Source organism: Anolis carolinensis, chromosome 2 (genome assembly GCF_035594765.1).
Source record: "Anolis carolinensis isolate JA03-04 chromosome 2, rAnoCar3.1.pri, whole genome shotgun sequence".
In the NCBI taxonomy this organism is placed as follows: domain Eukaryota; kingdom Metazoa; phylum Chordata; class Lepidosauria; order Squamata; family Dactyloidae; genus Anolis; species Anolis carolinensis.
The window spans coordinates 180,114,022-180,139,267 of NC_085842.1; the positions used below are offsets into that span (position 1 = coordinate 180,114,022).

General features: G+C 41.6%; 1 protein-coding gene and 1 long non-coding RNA gene across 4 annotated transcripts; one reads left to right on the forward strand and one right to left on the reverse strand.

Moving 5' to 3' along the window:
- Nucleotides 1–137: 137 nt before the first annotated feature.
- atp6ap1 (ATPase H+ transporting accessory protein 1) lies at nucleotides 138–25,166 on the reverse strand. The gene is made up of 10 exons (XM_062971227.1): nucleotides 25,004–25,166; nucleotides 18,675–18,801; nucleotides 15,672–15,746; nucleotides 13,208–13,401; nucleotides 12,417–12,457; nucleotides 11,967–12,052; nucleotides 10,628–10,860; nucleotides 2,693–2,740; nucleotides 1,540–1,774; nucleotides 138–1,005 (listed from the first exon to the last, which is right to left on the reverse strand). Exons 1-10 carry the CDS (start codon nucleotides 25,102–25,104, stop codon nucleotides 796–798), a joined length of 1,350 nt encoding a protein of 449 aa, XP_062827297.1. The 5' UTR covers nucleotides 25,105–25,166; the 3' UTR covers nucleotides 138–795.
- Nucleotides 6,373–13,368, forward strand: LOC134296386 (uncharacterized). Of its 3 annotated transcripts, none has more exons than XR_010003114.1 (3): nucleotides 6,373–7,627; nucleotides 7,755–8,076; nucleotides 8,204–13,368. It is a non-coding gene; the product is annotated as an uncharacterized LOC134296386 (long non-coding RNA). The 3 variants fall into 3 exon arrangements; XR_010003115.1 differs by lacking the exon at nucleotides 8,204–13,368 and having other exon boundaries at nucleotides 6,373–7,367; nucleotides 7,433–7,627; nucleotides 7,755–8,164; XR_010003116.1 differs by lacking the exon at nucleotides 8,204–13,368 and having other exon boundaries at nucleotides 6,373–7,237; nucleotides 7,303–7,627; nucleotides 7,755–8,164.
- Nucleotides 25,167–25,246: the final 80 nt, after the last annotated feature.

Here is a 25,246-nt window from a genome sequence, read left to right on the forward strand (position 1 = left end):
TTACAAGGGGGAAGTAAAAAGGAAAATGACAGACTGAGTAGTAAATCACTGTCTAGTTGCTTTTTAAAAAAGGTATTTTCAGTTTTGTTTTCTTGCACAATTCCCAAGAGCCCTTTCCATATAAACACAAGAGACGGGACTGTTTGTCATTTATTCACATATTTCAAGTTGATGAAATAGCAGGGGTCATAGAAAGGAAACCCCACTCTCCCCTGATCAACAGCAGCATGGAGTCTCAAATACTGACTCACTGTAAACAGAAGTAATCACTGGAAACACAAAAATAAATAAAGGTAGAGGTGGGGTGGGGGCGGGGGGAGGAAAGAGAGAAGGGCCATCTAAAAGCTACATAAGATGATTTGGGTAAGAAAGAGACATTTAACACAACAAAGTAGGAGAATATGTACACCACATTACAAGGCAGGACTAATTTTGTTCCACTGGAATTCCAAAGGGGATGACAAGAGGCCCCTGAAGTGCTCTGCCCTTCAATAAAGTTCATATGAGAAAGCTAGGACCCTGCATTTCATACAGAATCTGTCTTTCCATCCAATAGGAAAACTACACCTTCCTCTCAATTTCAGCATGTCCTTTGGGGTATTTGAAGCTGGGGTAGTGGGAAAAGATTAGAAGCACAGATGATGTGATAAAGGAAGGAACTATTAGGAAAGGGAACCTGAAGATGGAAAAAGATATAGGACTGAGACCAGACATGGCTTTGTGAATGATGTTGGGAAGATGAGGCAATGGGTAGAAAGAGCAGAACAAGCCCAGAATGGCTAAAAAGGGAGGGAGCTATTCCGTCTGGGGCACAGAGATGGTAGGTCCTTTGGGGTCATCAAAACGGTCCATAGTCTTGAGACTCATGACCATGTGGAGGCCATATGTGAAAACAGCAACAAGGAGCAAGGAGGTCAGCAAACCCATCCAAATTCCAGGAGAGAAGAAGCTGGCACAGTCACTGGCATAGGAGAATTTATCATTTATCACATTAAAGCTCTGGATCTGAAAGGAATGGGGAGAATGTATTAGTGATGGAGCCTGATCCCATCTTCACCTCACATCCCCATCGTCTCCCAAGGAAATCTACACATTTCATTATTCAGAGCTGGCTGGGAGATTCTCTGAGCCCCTATCCCAAAAGTAACATGCCTCACCACTGTACAGAACTAGGACAACATCTAGTTCCAGTTCAGCTGCCATGTGCAGACAAAGGTGGGAACTCTGTGACCCTCCAGGTCTGACTCCCAACATCCCTCACCAATGGCATTGGTAGGGGCTGTTGTTCACTAATATGGAAGACCATACAATTCCTGCCCTGCTGCAAGGAAGTTGAGACTACAGGAGGTAGTATCTTGGTTCAACATCCTGAGGTTAGGTCAAAAAAGCAAGCAATGTCCACCATTTCCTGCTGCTGAAAGAGCTTATGAAAGAAAGAGGTCATCCGGACATAGATACAGAACAGTATATCATTTGGAAAACAAAAATACAATAGCTTCCCAAAAGACCACAAGCCAACATGAATACATAATGGCATACCTGAAAATTCTCTATCAGCACTTTCCAGTGGCTGGCATTTTTGTAAGGGACCAAAACACCCTCCAAGGCTGGCTGACTACTGACACGAGCGCAGCTGAATGAATAATTGCTGGGTGCTGTGATCTGGGTGCCATTGAAGGTTGCTGGGGGATTTGGAGGCCTGTGCAGCACTACCGTCCGGACAGTAAACCAGTGCTGTGCTGAGACTGAGTAGCGGATATTTGTCATGTGGAACCTGAGAGATGGAAGGGGAGAGATGGATTCAAAAGGAGGGGGATCAGAGTTGTCGTTGAATACTATGAGGTCTGCTCTAGGAAACAAAACAGAACTTTCCCTATCATGCTATGGGCAGATTAAGCATTTCCGCACTTTCTAAATGGTTCCGGCCCAGCTTACCTGTCCAAACATATCTTCCCTTATGAACAACATCGAAGATTAAGATCAATTGGGGAGGCCCTGCTCTCAGTCCCGCCTGTTTCGCAAGCGCAACTAGCGGGGACGAGAGACAGGGCCTTCCTGCTGGTGACTGTCAGCTATGGAACTCCCTCCCTAGTGATATAAGATCAGCCCTCTCCTTCCTAGCCTTCAGAAGGAAAGTAAAAACCTGGCTCTGGGATCAGGCTTTCAGATAATAGTGCAGTGTAATATCTGCAATAACTATGGAGCAGCTTTAGACTATGATTTTTAGATGGTGTGATTTTAACTGAATGTAATGTTTTAAAATATTAATATGTATTAATTTTTAATTTTCAAATATTTTAAGTTTATGTTTTATATGTGTTTTTAAGGCATTGAATAATTGCCAAATGTAAGCCGCCTTGAGTCCCCTTCAGGGTAGAGAAAGGCAGGGTATAAATAAAGTAAATAAATAAAATAAATTTCTACAAAATTAAACAGTCACCACTCCATCCTCTACTAATGTAAATGTTCCAAAATGCTTCAAAAAGTAAGTGTGTACATTCCCTTTTCAAAGTGGCTTGTCCACTTAAAAAAAGAAAAATCTCTGAGTTGGAGGGTATTGTAAACTTGATGGTGGCAAAGATTCAGCATAGCTAATTATCTCCACAGATTTAAAAAGGGAAAGATACTTGCTAGAAAATGATGATGGCTGACATAAAGTTAAAACTGAAGAAGCTGTGTCCATTGTACTTACGTGATTGTCAAGGGTTGCCCACCCACATTGGGATAATTCAGTACCAACCTAAGGCATGGAACGAAAACAATGTTAATGTTCAAAAACACCAATATCAATCAAAATCTGTATTATCTTCCAGTATTTTCCTCCCCTCCAGCTCTTTCTTTTCATTAACTAGGACTTTAAAGACCAAGGATATAATTTAGATCACACCAACATGGCGTAATGGTTTGAGCATTAGACTACAACTCTGGAAACTACAGCTCCCTACTCAGCCATGAAAAACCACTGGGTGACCTTAGGCAAATACTGTAACTCTCCCATCCTTAAGGGAAAGCAAAGGCAACCTCCTGCGGAATAAATCTTGCCTAGAAAACCACATGATTAGATTATAAAAGCACAGCATTCAATAACTTGCACACAAAAAATTAAGGTTTGTATATGTGCATCCATAAGTCACACTTCTGCTATCATACTGCAGAAAGAAACCCTGAGTCCCAGAATTGGGTTAGGGTTAGGGTGTTTTTAGTTGTAGTTTCTGTTGAATGAATGCTTTCTCAAAGGAAGTCCAGTTAGTTCCAACACTTGTCTGTTTAACAGCTGAGTGTCTACTCCCTTGCATTTCATGGGCTATTATTGGCTAATATTCAATATTACCTTAGGCCAACAGATCATTCTAGGCGGATACTTTATATTGCATATTATTTGTTTTGTTTATAACTTGTGTATATAATGGCGGCGGCAGCACCCAGGGATTAGTTTATATGGAGGACATCATTTTGAAGAAGCAGGATCTGCACCCTGACAAGGAAAAAAAGAACCATACCAAATATGAACCATACCACATTTGCGGGCTTAACTATTACAATTTTGTTCCTCTAGGGCAACTCTGTGATCAACATCCTTCTGAAGTTCACCATCAAGTCACACTGGAGGACCTAAATATTTTTAGAGATGTTCTCTGAGGTTAAAAATGGCAAGGATTTTTTAAATTTAGTTTTTCACTTATGGATCTGGATGGATTCCTGAGATCTCTTGGGGATTTTCCTGTCATGCCGGCAGACGATTCTGTCAATACCCTGGTTGACCTCTACAACTCAGATGGCCAAGGTGGTGGACATGATTGCCCCTGAACATCCTCTTCTGCTCTGCAGACTCAAGTCAGCTCCTTGATTTACTGAGGAGCTGGCAATGATGAAGTGCATGAGATGGGGACGAGTGCCGCTGGAGGAAGATTCGGAACACATTTTTACCGAGCACAGGCTAGAGCCTCACTTAAGGCCTATTTCGCGGCAATGGGAGCTGCCAGGAAGGCCTTCTCGACTGCCTGCATTGCGTCTGCAACAAACAGACCTGCGGAGTTGTTCCAGGTGGTCAGGGAACTCTTTCATCCTCCTAAGGAGGACGAATCCCCTGATGTGGCGAGTTTGCACATCATTTTGCAGATAAAGTCGCTCAGATACGTTTCTATTTAGATGCCAGCCTTAGAGAAGTACCAAAAGATGTAACGGCAGCACCTGTCTGTCCTCTTTTGATGAATTTATTCGAGCTTGCTCAGCCTGATGACGCCAACAAGATCCCTGGAGCGGTGAGAGCGACCACATGTGCTCTAGACCCTTGTCCCTCCTGACTTAAACTTGCCAGTGAGGGATTAGCCGAGTGGTTTATGAGGATTATAAATGCCTCGTTGGATCTGGGACAATTACCAGCAAACCTAAAACAGGCAATTGTAAGACCAGTCCTGAAAAAAGTGTCCCTAGATTCCTCAGTACTGAACAACTACCAGCCAATTTCTAATCTTCCTTTCTTGGGGAAAGTTCTAGAGGAAGTGATGCCTTCTCAGCTGCAGAGATTCTTGGATAAAACCGATGATCTAGATCCATCGCAATCTGGTTTCAGGCCTGGTCACGGTACGGAGATGGCTCTGGTTGCCTTGGTGGGTGACTTCCAGGGGGGAGTGTGTCTTTGTTGGTTCTTTTGGACATCTCAGCGGCTTTTGATACCATCGACCATGGTATCCTTCTGGGGCAGCTCTACAGAATAAGTCCTGGGGGCACTGCTTTGCAGTGGCTCTGCTCCTTCCTGGAGGACCGTACCCAGTTGGTGAAGCTGGGAGATTACTGCTCAGACCCCTGGCCATTGACCTCTAGGGTCCATTCTATCCCCCATGCTTTTTAATATCTACATGAAACTGCTGGGTGAGGTCATCCGGAGTTTTGGAGTTTGATGCCTTCTCTACTCAGATGACACTCAACTCTTTACACCGAATTCCAAGGAAGCCTTCCAGATTCTGGACCAGTGCCTGCCTCTGTGATGGACTGGATGAGAGCTAACAAACTGAAGCTTAATCCAGACAAGACAGAGGTCCTCCTGGTCAGTTGCAAGGTTGATTGGGGTATAGGGTGGTTGCCTGTGCTCAGTGGGGTTACACTTCCCCTGAGGGCACAGGTCTGCAGTCTTGGGGTCCTCCTAGACTCAGTGCTGATGCTTGACGCTCAGGTGTTGGTGGTGGCCGGGAGAGTCTTTGCAGTTATGCAACTTGTGCACCAGTTGCGACTGTACCTTGAGAAGCCTGAATTGGCCACGGTGGTTCACATCTTAGTTACATCCAGGCTGGATTACTGCCAATAAGTTTCCGGTTCCACTTCAAAGTGCAGGTAATCACCTACAAAGCACTAAACAGTGTGGGCCCTGCCTATATTTGTGACTGCATCCTCCCATGTACCTGTGTGAGCATTAAGATCTGCCGGGGAGGCCCTCCTCTTGGGCCTGCTACCATCTCAACTGCAGTTGTTGGGGATGAGGGAGAGGGCCTTCTTGGTAGTGATCCCTCTGCTCTGGAATGCCCTCCCCAGGGAGATAAGGCAGAACCTCACAAGGTCCTCCTTCTGGAGGGAATGGAAAACTTGGATGTTTAGACAAGCCTTTGAGAATGCCTAATTCCAATCGTCTGCAATTAATGACACAGAACTGCACTTTCATCCCATGCCTTTGTTCCTTAGCTACAATTTGCACTATCCCATTCCCTTGTTCTTGTTTACAGTTGGCCATGTTTCATGATAGTTGTCACTATAGGTTATTGGGTGCTGTTCTCAGTTAAAACTGTTGCTTTATATGCTACTAGCTGTGCCCGGCCACGCGTTGCTGTGGCAAAGTCTGGTGGTATGGGAAATAAAGTACTGAGGAATTGGAGGTAGTTAAGGTAAAGGGTAAAGGTTTTTTTCCTGATATTAAGTCCAGTCGTGTGTGAGTGTGTGGGTTGGTGATCATGTGTATTTGTAAGTCGAAGAGGTGGCATTGTTTGTAGAGTCCTTGGAGGTCATGTGGGTGGTATGACTGTATGGAGCGCTGTTAGTTTTGTGTCAGAGGAGTACTGATATTTGGTTGTTTATTTGGATGATATTGGATGTAGTGATATTTGGATGTTTTGGAACTGTTGGGTTGGGAGAAGGTGGGGTAATAGTGGGAGTTGACTCCGTTTTTCGAATTCAAACGTGCAACGTTTCATTGGAGAAGTTGAGTAAGTTAGCGGTTGAAGACGCTGGGTCATTAGGGGATATTATTTCCTAAAGGTTGTGAATATACAATATTTGTGATTATTGGGTGTTTTTGTCTGTTGAAGGTAAGTATGAATGGTGTCTAAGAGATGTTGTAGGTGTTGTGAATGGCTATAGAGTACGTTATCATTGGTATATTAGAGTTGTATGAGAGATGTTGGTGTTTTGAATGGGGATAGAGTACGTTATCATCGGTATATTAGAGTTGTATAAGAGATGTTGTAGGTGTTGTGAATGGGTATAGAGTACGTTATCATCGGTATATTAGAGTTGTATAAGAGATGTTGTAGGTTTTGTGAATGGGTATAGAGTACGTTATCATCGGTATATTAGAGTTGTATAAGAGATGTTGTAGGTGTTGTGAATGGGTATAGAGTACGTTATCATCGGGATATTAGAGTTGTATAAGAGATGTTGTAGGTGTTGTGAATGGGTATAGAGTATGTTATCATCGGGATATTAGAGTTGTATAAGAGATGTTGTAGGTGTTGTGAATGGGTATAGAGTACGTTATCATCGGTATATTAGACTTGTATCAAGAGATGTTGTAGGTGTTGTGAATGGGTATAGAGTACGTTATCATCGGTATATTAGAGTTGTATAAGAGATGTTGTAGGTGTTGTGAATGGGTATAGAGTACGTTATCATCGGGATATTAGAGTTGTATAAGAGATGTTGTAGGTGTTGTGAATGGGTATAGAGTACGTTATCATCGGGATATTAGAGTTGTATAAGAGATGTTGTAGGTGTTGTGAATGGGTATAGAGTACGTTATCATCGGTATATTAGAGTTGTATAAGAGATGTTGTAGGTGTTGTGAATGGGTATAGAGTACGTTATCATCGGTATATTAGAGTTGTATAAGAGATGTTGTAGGTTTTGTGAATGGGTATAGAGTACGTTATCATCGGGATATTAGAGTTGTATAAGAGATGTTGTAGGTGTTGTGAATGGGTATAGAGTACGTTATCATCGGGATATTAGAGTTGTATAAGAGATGTTGTAGGTGTTGTGAATGGGTATAGAGTACGTTATCATCGGTATATTAGTGTTGTATAAGAGATGTTGTAGGTTTTGTGAATGGGTATAGAGTACGTTATCATCGGGATATTAGAGTTGTATAAGAGATGTTGTAGGTGTTGTGAATGGGTATAGAGTACGTTATCATTGGTATATTAGAGTTGTATAAGAGATGTTGTAGGTGTTGTGAATGGGTATAGAGTACGTTATCATCGGGATATTAGAGTTGTATAAGAGATGTTGTAGGTGTTGTGAATGGGTATAGAGTACGTTATCATCGGGATATTAGAGTTGTATAAGAGATGTTGTAGGTGTTGTGAATGGGTATAGAGTACGTTATCATCGGTATATTAGAGTTGTATAAGAGATGTTGTAGGTTTTGTGAATGGGTATAGAGTACGTTATCATCGGTATATTAGAGTTGTATAAGAGATGTTGGTGTTTTGAGTGGGTATAGAGTACGGTATCATCGGTATATTAGAGTTGTATAAGAGATGTTGTAGGTGTTGTGAATGGGTATAGAGTACGTTATCATCGGGATATTAGAGTTGTATAAGAGATGTTGTAGGTGTTGTGAATGGGTATAGAGTACGTTATCATCGGTATATTAGAGTTGTATAAGAGATGTTGGTGTTTTGAGTGGGTATAGAGTACGGTATCATCGGTATATTAGAGTTGTATAAGAGATGTTGTAGGTGTTGTGAATGGGTATAGAGTACGTTATCATCGGGATATTAGAGTTGTATAAGAGATGTTGTAGGTGTTGTGAATGGGTATAGAGTACGTTATCATTGGTATATTAGAGTTGTATAAGAGATGTTGTAGGTGTTGTGAATGGGTATAGAGTACGTTATCTTCGGTATATTAGAGTTGTATGAGAGATGTTGTAGGTGTTGTGAACGGGTATAGGGTACGTTATCATCGGTATATTATTGTATAAGAAATGTTGTAGGTGTTGTGAATGGGTATAGAGTACGTTATCATCGGTATATTAGAGTTGTATAAGAGATGTTGTAGGTGTTGTGAATGGGTACAGAGTACGTTATCATCGGTATATTAGAGTTGTATAAGAGATGTTGTAGGTGTTGTGAATGGGTACAGAGTACGTTATCATCGGTATATTAGAGTTGTATAAGAGATGTTGTAGGTGTTGTGAATGGGTATAGAGTACGTTATCATCGGTATATTAGAGTTGTATAAGAGATGTTGTAGGTGTTGTGAATGGGTATAGAGTACGTTATCATCGGTATATTAGAGTTGTATAAGAGATGTTGGTGTTTTGAATGGGTATAGAGTACGTTATCATCGGTATATTAGAGTTGTATAAGAGATGTTGTAGGTGTTGTGAATGGGTATAGAGTACGTTATCATCGGTATATTAGAGTTGTATAAGAGATGTTGTAGGTGTTGTGAATGGGTATAGAGTACGTTATCATAGGGATATTGCAGTTGTGCAAGAGATGTTGTAGGTTTTTTTGTGAATGGGTATAGAGTACGTTATCATCGGGATATTGTAGTTGTGTAAGAGATGTTGTAGGTTTTCTGAATGGGTATAGAGTACGTTATCATGGGTATATTAGAAACGTTAGGATTGTATGATGATGTTGTTATTATTATTATTATTATTATTATTATTATTGAGAGGCTGGGTGGCCATCTGTTGGGAGTGCTTGGATTGTGTCCTGCATGGCAGATGGTGGGAGGTGTTAGCTGGCCGTGATTGTTTAGTGTCTGGCATTCCTGTGTTTTAATAGTGTTGTTTTTTATTTGGTGTTGTGATTTTAATCTTGTTAAAATACTAGGAGTCAGATTGTGTTGATTGTCATGGTTGATAGCATACATTTAAAATATTGAGTGTTAAAATGGGTTGGATATCGTAGAAGGGAGAGTATATGGAGAGAAATAATTCGGATGATGGGCGGGCGCTAGGACCCAGGGGACAGCTTTTTCCCATTGCCTGCCTTCCCTGTTGCCGGCGGCGGCCATTATGTTTTCTGTTTTCCTCCCTCCCGGCATGGCTCCCAATGGGGCGTTGTGGGTTCTCTCCATGTGGAGCTGCGTGAAGTGAGTTTGTGTTGTTTCAACCTTAAGGCGTGGATGATGGGTTGTTTTGTCAAATTTCGAGGTTGGGGGCCCTTTACTTTTGTTGTTTTGCTCGGTGCTCGAATTCCATCACTCTTTTATATATATAGATTGGTTTAATTTTGTATTGTACTGTGTGTTTATTTTATGTGTTGTTTTAGGCACCTTGTGCTATATGTAAAGCCACGCCGAGTCCCTTCGGGGAGATTGAGGCGGGGTACAAAAAAAAGTTATTATTATTTATATTGACACAAAGACATAGTATGACACAGCAAACGAGATATATATGCTGGATTTCGTATCACAAAATCACAAGTCGAACATTTCCCAAGTGTCTAGGACTGTGAGATGTATTTTTGGATGATGCGTGCAGATGCCAGTAAGGCAGCCTTTTGCAGTTGATGGATCGTAATTTTATCAATGTTTATTGTTTCCGAATTCTGGCTGAGATCTTTGGCCACGACACCCAGTATGCCGATTACCACCAGGACCACCTGTACTGGTTTATGCCAGAGGCTTTGCAGTTCTATCTTGAGATCCTCATAACGGCTGAGGTTTTCCTGTTGTTTTTCATCAATTTGACTGTCACCTGGTATGTCACATCAATAATCCAAACTTTTTTTCTTTTCCACAACCATGAGGTCTGGTGTATTTTGTTCCAAAACTTTGTCAGTCTGGATTCGAAAGTTCCACAGTATTTTTGTGTGTTCATTTTCCACTACCTTTGAAGGTTTGTGATCCCACCAGTTCTTTACTGCTGGCAAGTGGTACATGTGACATAAATTCCAATGAATCATTATTATTATTACTGCTACTACTACTACTACTACTACTACTACTACTACTACTATTATTCACAGGGTTCCCGTGTCGCTAACCCCAGTAAATGTGGAAGGGTAACTATACCAGTGGTTCTCAACCTTTGCTTCTCCAGGCTTTTGAACTTCAACTCCCAGAAATCTCAGCTAGCTTACCAGCTGTTAGGAATTGTGGAAGCTGAAGTCCAAAATACCTGGAGGGCCAAAGTTTAGGAACCACTGCTGTATATAAATTAGCAACCTCATCGTTTAATTTATAAAAAATCATATTTTGACTGGATTATTTGTAAAAAGCACACACATGTAAATATTTGCAGAGCTACACACACAAACACCTTGATTTCCAGCACCCTGACTTCCAAGAGCCATAATGTTCCCCACGATATCATCTCATGCCATCACTTCAAACTGTCATTTTATTGTTCATTTCATCCACTTGCTCGTGCAGCCCTCCCCATTCCTTTCCCACAACTCACTCAGAAGAATTCAATGTCCTTGAAGACTTTGATACATCAACAGGAGCACGGTCCCCAAACGTGAGGTTAGTAAGGTCATGCCATGTGCCATTGAGAGCCACCGAGAAGTTGCTGGCCGAGAAGAGTACCCAGGGCTTTTCTTTAGGGAAACGGAGAGGTGCCACAGTAGTCTCCTTCTGGAGTAGCTGACGGCCCAGTCTCTCAGGGACCAAACCAGACACATCCCGGACAACCTGGAGGGAAAACGTTTATTCATTTTATACCAGGCACAGGTTGCACTATAACTAACGTCTCTGAGTGGTTTACAATGGTAATAGCTTAAAAAGCACTGGTATACAAGGATCAAAGCAAACAAAATTACAAGATGTATTGTCAAAGGCTTTCGTGATGGGAATCACTGGGGTGTTTTATAGTTTTCGGGCTGTATGGCCGTGTTCTAGCAGCATTTTCTCCTGACATTTCTCCTCTACTATATCTGAGTATAGTAGATGCAGGTGAAAAGTCAGGAGGAAATGCTGCTAGAACACAGCTATACAGTCTAGAAATCACACAACACCCCAATATTAAGATACATAATATATTATCCCCACACTAATGCCTTAAATCAAGAAATAGTTTTGTAAGATCTACAGAGATACTTGCAGGAACACTTCTGCAAGCAAGAGTCCAAAAGGGGCAGGCTAAAATCCAGAATCTCAATCAGTGGCTGACGCTGGATGAGAGACTCCCTTCTGGGAGGACCAAAGACTGGGTGACTTTGAAGACGCTGAACAGACTGCAATCTGGCACCACGAGGTGCAGAGCCAACCTTAAGAAATGGGGCTACAAAGTGGAGTCCACAACATACGAGTGTGGAGAAGAGCAAACCACAGACCACCTATTACAATGCAGCCTGAGCCCTACCACATGCACTATGGAGGACCTCCTTACAGCAACACCTGAGGCACTCCAACTGGCCAGCTACTGGTCAAAGGACATTTAGTATAAAGCGAAATTGGTGCTGTTGTTGTGTATTTTTTTTACTTAGTGTTTTCAAATACATTACAACTTGCACGCTCAGTTCGCTTCTGACACGATAAATAAATAAATCCCCATAAAAGCAAAGAAACAGTGTAAGAAGAGATCAGAATGATAGAGAGAGAAAACAGAAGATGAGACAAAAAACAAGAGAGAAAGAAAGACTGAAAGATTCATGTCACAAAGTTGCATAAGAAGCCCCTTTGGGATTTAAAAGCCACGGCAATGAGGAACAAATGAATTTAATAATGTGTCAAGACAGTCTAATTTGTTTCTATGAATGGATCACAAAGCCAGCACAGGAATCAGAAGGTTTACTTACCCGCGAGGGCCGTAAAGCAGTCAGGATTGCCGTATAGGGAATGTCCTCTGACTGAAGGCCACTTAGAACCTGCCCCAGAATTTCATCTGTGTGGATAAATGTTAGAGAAAATCTCTATCCCAAACTGCTCTCATGTCCTCTCATGTATGGGACGGTTACAAGTCCGCAAATAGATATCTGCTTCTCACAGAACACTGGGCTGCATGTTTGCATGCCTTAATAATTTCAGAAACAAACAGATTTTACATGTGTCAAACCATGTAAAATCTGGTGAGAGAGCTGAATACAAGGGTAACCTCTGACCCAGTCAAGCATTTCCCCCAGCAAGCCTTCCAGACACATCCAGCACTAGCCTCTCTCAGAGGTTGAATATTCAGTCCAACATGCCCACCACAGTGTCTTCAGGGGCTATCCTTCCCAGTGGATTATGGGTTCCATACTTTTGCTTACCATTGCTGGTCAGAACTTCCTTTGGAGCCATCAAACTTGAACTGTAGGAGTGAATGAGAGAGGGGGAGATTCCTGTTAATGTATTTCCTTTCAGAATGAAACTAGTCTCCAACAAAATGTCAACCTCTCCCTTGACATTGGAAATTGTCAGTGGAAAAGGAGTGGAAATTGCAGGTCCCTTAAGATATTGCTGGACTGCAAAGCCAGTAGCCCTAGTCAGCATATCCAATGGTGAAGAATAATGGAAGTTACAATCCTACAATATCTCCAGTAATTCCCATCACTGTCTATGGTAGGCAGGTAAGCTGCAGTAATTTCATTTAGGGCCCCACTGCCTCTGACTTGAAGTGAGAGAAGGCACACGATCAAACATCTACTTGAATTTTTTGAAATGCTAGAAAAAATACAATGTGCTCAGCAACAGGCAAGTTAAGGGGAGGAAGGTTCCCATTCACACTGGAAGAAGCAGGAAGTATTGATCCCAAGAAATGTGAGTAGGCTAGATAGAGGGATGCTGTGTGCTGAAAAACATATCAAAGAGTTAAGAGATCTTGGGATAATAAACACGGACAGCTCAAATGTCAATTTTAGCAACTTTTTGGAACTAGAAAAGTATTTTCTAAAATAGTGATAGATTATCCAGATGATAACACCAATGCTAAATAACAAATTTTGTGCCTGCTATTCATACTACTGCTGCACACATCTCTTCTTGCACTTGGTGATATAGAGGGGAAAGCACTTTGGTCATCTGCAGTAATAGGAAGGATGCCAAAAGGCTATTTACTTACCCAGTAGTATAGGGCAGCCGTATTAATAGCAGGGCAGGTAGGCTGGCGTTGAGTCGCAGCTCCTGAAGGGTATTCTGATCCACATGGAGAGGCGAGATGCCTAGCTTGGCCTTCAAAAAGGCAGGAACAGCGCTGGCAGCAAACCAGTCCACAGAGGGAAGCACCAATGAAGAGGAGGCTGCACCTACTGCATTCTGTTGGGATGCAAAGGGGGAAGAATCAGAGCTGTTGTCAACAGGACATCAGGCCACAAAGTGGCCATTAGCTTCCCTGTCCCTTGACTGTTCATCATTTGTGCAAGAATGAGTAACCTATAGTTCTCCAGAAGCTAATATCTCCTGCTAATGCTCATGGACCCTGTCTAGCATAGCTGATCATCTGAGATTATGGGAGCTACAATCCAGTTCACAAGTTGTGCACCTGTCTTTAGTACTAAGAACCAGTCTTGCCCCTCCACATCTTAAGAACTGCGAGCTTCCAAAGGTACATTAATTCAGGAATACCTGGCCTAACTAGTTATAATTTTCAGTATTTCATTTTTAATTTACAGTATATTAGTTTAACAGAAATAATTAGTGTTTACTTTTTATTATAATCTCAGACAAACGTACACACAGCAAATTCAAGAATATACTAGATTTCTCGCTATGTGTTTGGCCTGGGCACTGGTCTGTGGAGAACCAAATGTTGTGTAAGGAAGGTGCTGTTGTATTTCTGATTGGGCAGACTGTTCACTTCAATTAACAGTAGGTGAAGAAATTGTTTCATCAGTGAAGGAAGAATATCATGCCATATAATCAGTGGGAAGAGTGTGCTTTCTGCAGTTAGAATTCCAGACCTCCATTAATGGACTAAACATTTCATAGGCAGGTTGGAATAAAAATTGCTGCTGTTGTTATGTGCCTTTAAGAAACTTCTGACCTATGGCAATTCAATTATAGTTGAAAATATATGTGGAAGGGTTGCCTTTGTCTCCCTTTGAGGCTGAGAGAGTGTGATTTGCCCAAGGTCACTCAATGGATTTTCATGGTTGAGTGGGGATTGAATCCTGGTCTCCAAGACGATAGTTCAATATTCAAACCACTGCCATGCTGGGTCTCTAATATGTTACCTGGGTTCTCAGTTTGGCAGGAAAGATGAGGCATACATAAAACTAAGGAGAAAGCGAGGAAGCAGAAGGGAAAGAAGAAGCAGCAACAACAGAACTGAAACCATAATAATCATGCTTTCATTTGTTTTCCAAAATAAGTTAGTATAGGTCAGAAGGGATATAGTGAGAAATGGCTACTGAATTGTTTTGGCTCTGTTCAAGCTAACATTATTTTTTAAGAATGCTTCAAAATGACCACGTATCTCAGCAACAGTAATAAAAAAAGTGTTCATTTAGGAATGAGGTGGGCAATCCACCAGCATTTCATTAATGATGTATCAGTATTTCCAAGGAAGCAACTGCATGTGACACTGAATAATTTCTAGCATTACAAAGAACTTCTCTCAGATTATGAGTTAGATAATTTACAATTGCACTTTTTCAGCATTTAAGCATCTCGCCCCAATTTAAGCAGTATGTTTCTTTTTTTTTTAGAGGACTTTAATTTTTAATGTCTATGACTAAATAAATATCTCAACTGTTTGATATTTCACTCATCCTGGATTATTTGGAAGAGCCAATAGCTAGAAAAACTGTGGGCTTCTTGGAAACAAACGTTTTAGCTTTTTTTTTTTAACTAACACAATTAGAGTAAAGAAAAGGCTACACAGAGGTTTTTAGGGCCTTGCAACTAAGTGCTGGCATCTTCAGAATTAAGCCACCCATCACCCAGGAAGTAAAACAAAGTAGAACTTTTAAAGATAATATCTGGAAACATATATAATCCAATTTTATTCTGCATTTCCTTGAAAAAAACTCAACAAGATAGGCAAAGTTCTTCCCCAACCCAGCTTTTCCTCAGAACAATTCTGTGATTTAACATGGTCACACTCTCTATCTTTTCGTAAAATAGCAGGGAAAGTGTTCCTCCCCATCCTCTTTAGTACTGAGCTTGGGAAAAGTTATTTTGGACTCCCAAGTTCCTGAATTCCCCAGCCAGAAATGTCACTAGCTATACTGGGTGAGATATCCCGAGAGCAGTTCTTTTCCAAACGCTGGTTTAAGACAGTAATGCGAGCTTAAATTACCTCCCTCTGTTTTCAGTCCTCTATTAGTAAACTGATTAAAACAAAGGAATTGAGAAGCTGTTCTGACTTGACACTGACTTGAGGAATGGAAAAAGAACTCAAGCTGGCTAGGCAAAGTTTAAAGCCACAACTGTATTTCAAGTTCCTCTTTTAACATCCTCTTTTGACACGCAGGGCAATTCCATCAGAAGTGCTGTGATTCATATAAATATAACAGTCTTCCATGGCTGGGGACAGTAGAATTAGTGACTTCTCTGACATATATCATTATTTTTCACTCACTCACCTCTAGGTTGGGGAAGGCGCTGTCTGGCTTGTTTCCAAATACTCCTCCATATGCAGTGAAATCCTCAACACTGAGCTGGGAGAAAAATACACCTTTGTTTTAAACTCAGAATAGTACTATTTCGAAAGATCTAACCATTATCTTTTTGACCATTCCAAGTGTTTGTCAGCTATTTCAGTCTTGATTTGGCCAAGCAGAATGGGAATGGGTTAGATACCCTTACATAAATACACAGAGCTGGAAGAAAATATAAAAAGCATCTAGTCTAAAAATTGCCACATAGGAATATATACCGTAACTAAGGCACTTTTGAGAGGTAGTTAGCTAAAAGTGTAAAGACTCCTTAAAAAAGGAGATGCAATCTATTTTGCTATCAAACAGCCTTTATAATCAGAAAATCCATCTAATGGTCAGGTGGAATCTCTCGGTTCATGTCCTAGTCCCTTCAGAAGCAGAAAACAGACCTGCTTCATTTTCTACATTATATTCCTTCAGCTTATAGATATGGCAATTATATCACTTTTTGATTTTAAACAACTCCGCATATGTATGCTTGCCCACAATGTCCTGCCTCATGTACGGAGGAGGAGTTGTTTAAAGCTACGGACAATGCGGTTGCTGTTGCCCGCTTTTGGTCCAAAACTATTTAGTTGCTTGTGATTTCCTTTTTTTTCCATCATTTTAAAATGTATTTGTTATGCAATGCTTTTGACACGAAATAAATAATTTTTTAAAAGGACACTGATTTGAATAAAGGTTTGTGTTTTAATTTTCTAAAAAACATTTTAAATCTTACTTTATCACTTCAATGGTTTCACAATTATGCGCTCCTTGTACCACTGCCCAGCCTTTTACTATTTTAATGGTTGTATTGTTCTTATTTGGCAGTTTTATTTGCCATTATATTATAGTTTAAAATGGTTGGTTTAATTTGTGTAATGTTAAATGTCAATGATGATTGTTTTATTGTGAATGTATTTTATCTTGTTTATTGTGGAAATTTGGGCTTGGCCTCATGTTAGCTGCTCCGAGTCCCTGCGGGGAGATGGAGGCAGCGTACAAAAATAAAGTTGTTGTTGTTATGAACGCCTCACATCTGAATGACTTGGAAGGTGCTGAACAGACTGCGCTCTGGCATCACGAGATGCAGAGCCAACCTTAAGAAATGGGGCCACAAAGTGGAGGCCACAACATGCGAGTGTGGAGAAGGGCAAACCACAGACCACCTATTACAATGCAGCCTGAGCCCTGCCACAAGCACAATGGAGGACCTTCTTATAACAACACCAGAGGCATTCCAAGTGGCCAGCTACTGGTCAAAGGACATTTAGTATCATGCCAAGTTGTTTTTGTTTTGTTTTTTTAACTTTGTTCGCGTTTTTCAATACATTACAACTTGTACCCTCGGTTTGCTTCTGACATGATAAATAAAATAAAATCTGAATGTGGAAGACTGTGAATCTTCGTGACCAATATTCTTGGTGAGCCTGCTATCCAGAATACTATCTGGTAATGGGCAAAATCACTGTCTCTGATGTCCCTCTTATCTCTAGAAATCACAGCTAGACTGGGCAGCCTTTCAGAAAAGACACCAACAAAGAGACGGGTATCTTCTATAAAAGATTGCCCATAAGGACCCTAGATTTTGTGGGGTCTGCTTTTAACAGGAAGATGCTCTCCCCTGTCTCTCCAGATTAGGGGAAAACCTCAGCCATACAAACTTTTCCTTAAGCCCTTTAAACAGGGGAAAATTAAATGAAAATCACTATACAATTTGCTTCAATTAGCTGAGGAACTGACAAAGGGAGAGACAGAGAGCATGGGGCTAAATGGAATGAGGAAGTGATAAAAGGAAAGTCACGAGGCTCCAAGCTCACATGACCAAAGCAAGGAAACTGTTGTGTCTTTGCTGCTGTCAGTGTTCTGAAAAGATCTGAAGCCTAGTTCCTGGGCCTAGCTTTAATTGTCCTTGGCAGTATTGTGTGGTAAAGCCACTATTCAGATGGCTGCTTTTAGATATTGTTTTTTGGGTTGATCTAATCTGCATCATAGGGTTGAAAATTATAAAAGTTAAAAATGAAAAGCAGAAATGCCCTTGGAAACTCAAAAAGGAGTCTCCAAGTTGTCAGCTCAGTTATTATAGGGAAGTGATTTCCAGAAGATTAGTTTACTCCTAGAGGAAAAAAAATGGGACAGGAAAATTTATTTGTTCAGATTTAGAGTCTGAACAAATGCATCAGGACTTTCTAAATGGCATGAAAGTAAGCCCACGCGCACACATCCCCGGGCAGCTGGGGCCACCCACATATGACAAAATTCATCATGCACAATCAGATCAACCATGGTGATTGGGGATGATGGGAAAAGATTGTGCTCCAACACTCATGAAAGACCTCAGCTTGGGGAAGGCTGCCCCAGGTAGCCAAGTCTTTAGTTAAATAGATTAATATAACTGTAAGACACCCACACACCCAAATCCCCCACTGTATGGACTTAAAGTAGTTTCACCAGGGAGCAATTGTCATTATTTACTTGGAGAGCAAAACTGCTTACTGAGGTGCCTTCATATCTCTAGGGTATCTAAGGTACTCAGTACAATATAAGGCCTTGGATGGATGACTGCATGAGGCCAACAGTCAGTCCTCTCAGATGTCTCCCTAAAAAGACCACACAACCCCTGATCAAGCACAAAAAACATTGTGTCACTTCCTCCCATCATTTTGAGAGGAACTGGAAAGAAAAATGGGGCATTCGCCAGTACAGGTTTTGGAATGCTTACATGGAAGATGTGGTGATACTTCATGTGTTTTCATATTTCTGTGTTATTTGGGGGCAAAAATTGAAAGAAAATGGTACCAATCTTTAAAAAGTGAGGATTGATGGTTTGGGGAAACTGATGCAGGTTACAGGGGGCACAATTTAAGAGTCCAGGAGATTAATATGACCCACAAGCTATTCTGTGCCCACCCAGTATAAGCCAAGGGTCTGAAAGCAAATACTCACTTTCTCCTGAAGGAAAAGCAGCACATTGTGAGGTCCGCTGTCTAGTGCCGAGTCCAGTAGTGCTGCAAGCTGAGTTTCTGTCACCACGTGCCCCTCATGTGGAACAGCTGAAGGGGACCACAAAGATCTGTTTCACAGAAGACAGGCAGAGGAATGAGGTCAAAGGGAGAAGAGCGAGGGAAGATACGTGTTTCTGACAGAGGTGTCTTCTCTTATGCAGGGATGATGGGTGTCTGAGATGTGAATGGGGCAGTGCATCTGCTCTGACCTTCAGCCAAAACTTTCAATGAACTATCAAAGGTGCTGCTATTATTCCAATCTCTTAAAAGGTTCAGCTTCAGAAATACAGCCAGCAAAATAACTAGGTGTTACTTGCTCTCAGAAAAATAGTTTTATTCTGAAAAACTCAGAAGAGGTTCTCACACTGAAACCCTTCTCAAAATGGTTCCAGCAGAGCTAAATACGAATACTCGTACTATCAACCTCCCTTACACTTACAACAGGGTGGGCAAAGAGTGATCCCCAAAGTCTGTTTTTGTGGCCCTTGAATCCTCCAGAGTACCTGAATTACCCCTTTTTGTTTGGATCCCAAAGGGCGGTATCTTCCTTTTTTCAACAGTAAATTAACTTTTTAGTATGTTGTAGCCCCATCTACATGGTTTGAAAATCCAATAATGGCAATTAGTGGGTCTTATTTCACATTACTGGGAAGGGAGAGAGAATCCTACCATATTCATGACTCTCCTTGACTAATTACAAAATATAAGGGCAGAGGAGCACAATGAGAATTTTTGTTCTGTCCCTGATCACAAGGACCATTTTAATTTTATATTCCATGTCAGACAGGGCTGAAACCCCAATTTGACTATAGAGTTCCAACTCCTGCAACTATACAGTAAGAACAAATTATAGGGCTCCAAGAAAGGATACACTAAAGTAGTTATTTTAGAGCTCAATAAGGATAGAAACAAGCAATCTGTGACAAAGAATATGAAGCAACGTACGTTTCCAATTTCTGGAACCCTTGAAATAAGGAAATGAAAGGGATGTGTGAGACAGTACAAGATTACACAATGCAAACCAGGAGACATTTGTCTTCCCTTTCGAAATGCCAGAACATGTAGAGTCACACAATGGAGCTTCATTTTGGAAATTTTCAGACAAATAAAAATAATAAAAAGAAACATCTTCACAGAACGCAAAGTCAAATCACAATATTTGATACCATAAGATGTAATGAATGGCTACAAAGTATGGATGGCTTCTAGAACAGTAGTGCTCAACCTGTGGGTCCCCAGATGTTTTAGCCTTCAACTCCTAGAAATCCTAACAACTGGTAAACTGGCTGGGATTTCTGGGAGTTAAAGGCCCACAGGTTGAGATCCACAGCTACAGAGAATAAGGCAATCAATGACTAAATACTATAACCGGCCTTCCACTTGCAAAGGGCTTAGGGGTACACCCCCCCCCAAAGTGGGAAAACCACGATATTCACAGGGGAGGATGGGGTGCCACTATTGGGATCCTTGGCCGGAGAAGACAGGTAAAGGTAAAGGTTTCCCCTGACGTTAAGTCCAGCCGTGTCTGACTCTGGGGATTGCTGCTCATCTCCATTTCTAAGCCAAAGAGCCAGCATTGTCTGTAGACACCTCCAATGTCATGTGGCTGGCATGACTGCATGGAGCGCCATTACCTTCTCACCAGAGTGGTACCTATTGATCTACTCACATTTGCATGTTTTCAAACTGCTAGGTTGGCAGAAGTTGGAGCTAACAGCGGGTGCTCACTCCGCTCCCTGGATTCGAACCTGAGACCTTTCGGTCTGCAAGTTCAGCAGCTCAGTGCTTTAACACACTGCGCCACCAGGGGCTCCTATATACTATATGTACTATATATATAGTGTAGTAGCACTATACACTACTATTACTTTATTTATTCTGTGGATCCTCCATCCTTTTCCTCTTCCTATGTGTCGCATTTGTTTGTCTTTCCTGAGTAAAGGAAGAAAGGTACCATGCGAAATAGGTCACATACTGATCACATAGCATCCTAATTTTAGAAGGTGGGGTGACAGTAGAAGCTCACAAAAAAACAAGTGAATGTGGAGAGTTGACTGCACTTCGACCGCTCAAAGTTGGGGCTGCTATTATGCACACAACCATAAAATTAAAGTACAGCATTGAATGGTGACAAAACATTAAAATTTAAATAGATGTTTGAACAGGACTCCAGAAAAACAGTGTTCCATAGAAACCCATTGGGTGACCTTAGGCAATTCAAATTCTCTCAATCTTAGAGGAAAACAATGATAAACCCCCTCTGAACAAATCATGCAAAAATGTGATAGCTTTGGCTTAAGAGTTGCCATAATTTGGAAATGACTTAAAGGTAAGTAAAGGTAAAGATTTCCCCTGACATTAAGTCTAGTTGTATCCGAATTTGGGGGTTGGTGCTCATCTCCATTTCTAAGTCGAAGAGCTGGCGTTGTCCAAAGACACCTCCAAGGTCATGTGCCCAGCATGACTGCACGGAGCGCTGTTACTTTCCCGCCGGAGTAGTACCTATTGATCTACTTATATTTGCATGTTTTCAAACTGCTAGGTTGGCAGAAGCTGGGCCTAACAGGGGGACCTCACCCCGCTCCCTGAATTTGAGAGCTCACATTGCTCCCCGGATTCAAACCTTTTTGTCAGCAAGTTCAGCAGCTCAGTGGTTTAACCCACTGTGCCACCAGGAGGCTCAGAGTTAAAGGTATCCAGCAAGAATAGTAACCGTCACTATTTATGTACAACAGAGCAAAGGAAGGACCAATGCTACAATCACAAAGACCTCATCCTGAAGACTCAACAACCTAAACTCTAAATCAGTGATTCACAAACTCTAGTTCTCCAAGTGTTTTGGACTTCCGCTCCCAGAAGTCTCATCGGGGATTCTGAGAGCTAATCTCCAAAAAACCTGGAAGAGAGTCTGGAACACGATGATCTAAATAATGGGGGAAATAACAGAAAATCCAATAATGATTTCAAGTTAAAAACCAGTACAGATAAAAGGAGAGACAGTTCTTCAATATCCTGGCCCAACACCATGTAGAGCCATACAGCAAGCTTTAGTTTTGTTTAGTACTTAAAATAATAAAATAGCACATTACAGGCTCGTTTTTCTAAAATGCTGCCTGGCTTTCAAAAATAGGTGTGGGGTGAGGAGGAGAACCAGATGCCAAACTGTTTCTTGTACACCTCTTTTCTGCTCCCTAAATATCTCAAGGCCACAGTAAACTCTCCTGCATCTCCAACATCTCAAAGAGTAACCTAAATCTATTTTTTCCTTAATTGCTTTCAGGAATCATTTCACGCTGCACCCCCAGCTAAGCCCCTATCTACACTGCCATATAAAATCCAGAATATCTGTTTTGAACTGGATTATACGCAGTGTACACTCATATAATCTCATATACACTGGATTACATGCAGTGTACACTCATATAATCTGCTTTGAACTGGATTATATGCAGTGTACACTCATATAATACAGTTCAAAGCAAATAATGTGGATAATGTCTTGATATTCTGGATATTCTGGCTCCTTATGTCCCTTCTACACTAACATATAAAATCCAGATCATCTGATTTGACATTCTTGATTATATAGCAGTGTAGATGGGGCCTAAGAATACTTTTTAAATTGTGGATTATCAATACCTTTCCATGCCAATGTGTCACCATAGAGCTGTTTCTCTCAAGTCAATAGAAATACAGCGCGGGGGGGGGGGGGGGGGGTAAACAGTCAAATAGGAAAGATGGCATTAACCGGAAAAACATTTGGAGAGTCAAATGAAAAGATAAGTACTCATTGGCACCAAGTAATCATACAGCAGAGAGGAAAATGTCAGGAAATGGGACAAGATAAAACTACATTCCTTATAGGTTGGTATAGATTTTGTCCCACCCTGAGCATGGGTGTATTTGCAAGAATGCATCTATCCACAACCTCTCCTTTCACACCTCCTTTATTGGCCTTTCTGACAAAGTTCAGTAAATGTCTATGTTCCCTGAAATGCCTATCCAGGCTTCTGGCAGAAATATACATTTTGTTATACATTTAGAAAACCAAATATATCACATGTCAAAATATATTGCAGATCAGTCAGCGTCCCCTTCATCTTTGATGTAACACGTTATTTAAGAATAGCATTTCTTCTAAAGATGGATTCTCACTAGGTATATCTTGCCTGCATTGTGTTTTTATCTGGCCTATATACCATCTAATAATTTCAGCAAATTTTGTAACAAGAAAGGAAGGCCAAACTGTGCTCTTTCCTAAATATCCCTTTTCCAGCCTTCCCTTTTTTGGGAAACCTTTTCCTACATCATGCTTTTAGTGGTGACATTAGTAAAGACCATGATATTGTCTTACAAATGAAACTCTATAAACATACGTGTGCAAACCTACTTAATGTGCAAATCACAAGCCAGGATTACATTCAATTATCTGCTGTACATGCATGCAAAGGGAACACTTCTGCAACTACTTAACATGGCAGACAATGCTGAGCACATGATGCACATCTTGTGGCCAAAGAAAACACTAGATTCACCTATGGCCCTTTCATTTAAGATTGAAGAAACATTCGCTATTCCAGTGTTTTGGACAACCATTTCCACAATCCTTTATCAATAGGCAGATACAGTCGGATTTCTGGGTGTTGAAGGTTAAAATGTCTGGAAGGCCAATGTTTCCCCTTTTCTGCTTTATTGAATCCCACCAAAATGTACACGATTCACACTCGGTAGACAAGATGATGCGAAATACAGTGGGCTTTTGGTATCCCCTGGGGTTTGGTTCCAGGACACCCCATGGACACCAAAATCAGCAGATGCTCAAGTCCCATTATATAAAATGGTATAGTACAATGATGTCTCTTATATATATGAAAAGGCAAAATCAAGGTTTGCTTTTTAAAAAAATTACATTATTTTTTGTTGGGGCAGGGATATTTTCAACCCACGGATGGTTGGATCCTGATATACAGAACCTACCAACACTAAGGGCTGACCTGATGTTAAAAAATACATATCCATGTATGAACTAAGAGAAAAGCCATCACCCACCATGTCTCGTAAGGAACCTCATAATAAGTTTCCCATCCAGCATTGTTCTATTCTTCTCATCAGGTCACTCAGACCCCTTCTACACTGCCATATAATCTAAATTATCAAAGCAGGTAATTCACATTATCTGCTTTTAACTAGATTATATGAGTCTACACTGCTAGATGGGAGCCGCTGGCGGTGCAGCGGATTAAACCACTGAGCTGTTGAACTTGCTGACTGAACGGTTGGTAGTTTGAACCCGGGGAGCGGGGTGAGTTCCTGCTGTCTGCCCCAGCTTCTGCCAACCTAGCAGTTTGAAAACATGCAAATGTGAGTAGATCACATTTACCACTCCGGCAGGAAGGTAATGGCGCTCCATGCAGTCATGCTGGCCTCGTGACCTTGGAAGTGTCTACAGACAACGCCGGCTCTTCAGCTTGGAAATGGAGATGAGCACCAACCCCCAGAGTCAGACATGACTAGGCTTAGTGTCAGGGGAAACTTTTACCTTTACCTACACTGCTAGATAATCCAGTTCAAAGCAGATAATCTAGATTTTACATGACCGTGTAGAAAGGGCCTCAACTACCATTTTACTTCACCCTACAAATTCATTACAGCTCTCCACAATTGGGTCCAGTGTCACTTATGTCACAATTTTAGCTTCACAGACCCAGAAAATAAATAATAATACAGCCCCATCATAACCAGAAAGGTTGCCCCTCAGCTCTGAGGCCCCTTGTACACTGCCATATAAAATCCAAATTATCTGCTTTGAACTGGATTATATGGCAGTGGATATCCTGTGGATTATCTGTTTTGATAATCTGGATTATATGGCAGTGTCGAAGGGGCCCGAGAGCAAGGATCGAAAAATGCCATTTAAATCAAGACCATTAAACATTTCAACCATAATCAAGCCAGTGCATGCTGTACAGAGATACGGTCTTCAGTGCCTCGCCAAACGACAACTCCCACGATCCCATAGCACGGAGCGGTGTCGAACTGCATTAATTCTACAGTGTAGAGCAGACATGGGCAAACTTGGCCCTCCAGGTGTTTTGGACTTCAACTCCCACAATTCCTAACAGCCTACGGGCTGTTAGGAATTGTGGGAGTTGAAGTCCAAAACACCTGGAGGGCCCAAGTTTGCCCATGCCTGATGTAGAGGCACCCCAGACAGCCCTGGGGATCTTTTTGCTGTCTCATTCTTCCACGGCAATCCAAAGGCCCGCGTACCTGTGGCTGGACCAAGCCAGCAAGGGCACCTGTCCTGTCTGCGCCGCCACCAGGCCCAGCAGCAAGAGCAGCAAAAACCCAACAACCGCTCGCAACGCCATTTTTCTTCCCTCTCTGCTCCTTGCACCGCTGCCTCCCTTCTCCTGCTCTCCCGGCGCGCCACAGCCAATCAGAACGCGAGGAGGACACTTGATTCCAAAGGGGTAGGCGATGTCAGCCAATAAGGACGCGAATTAGGATCAG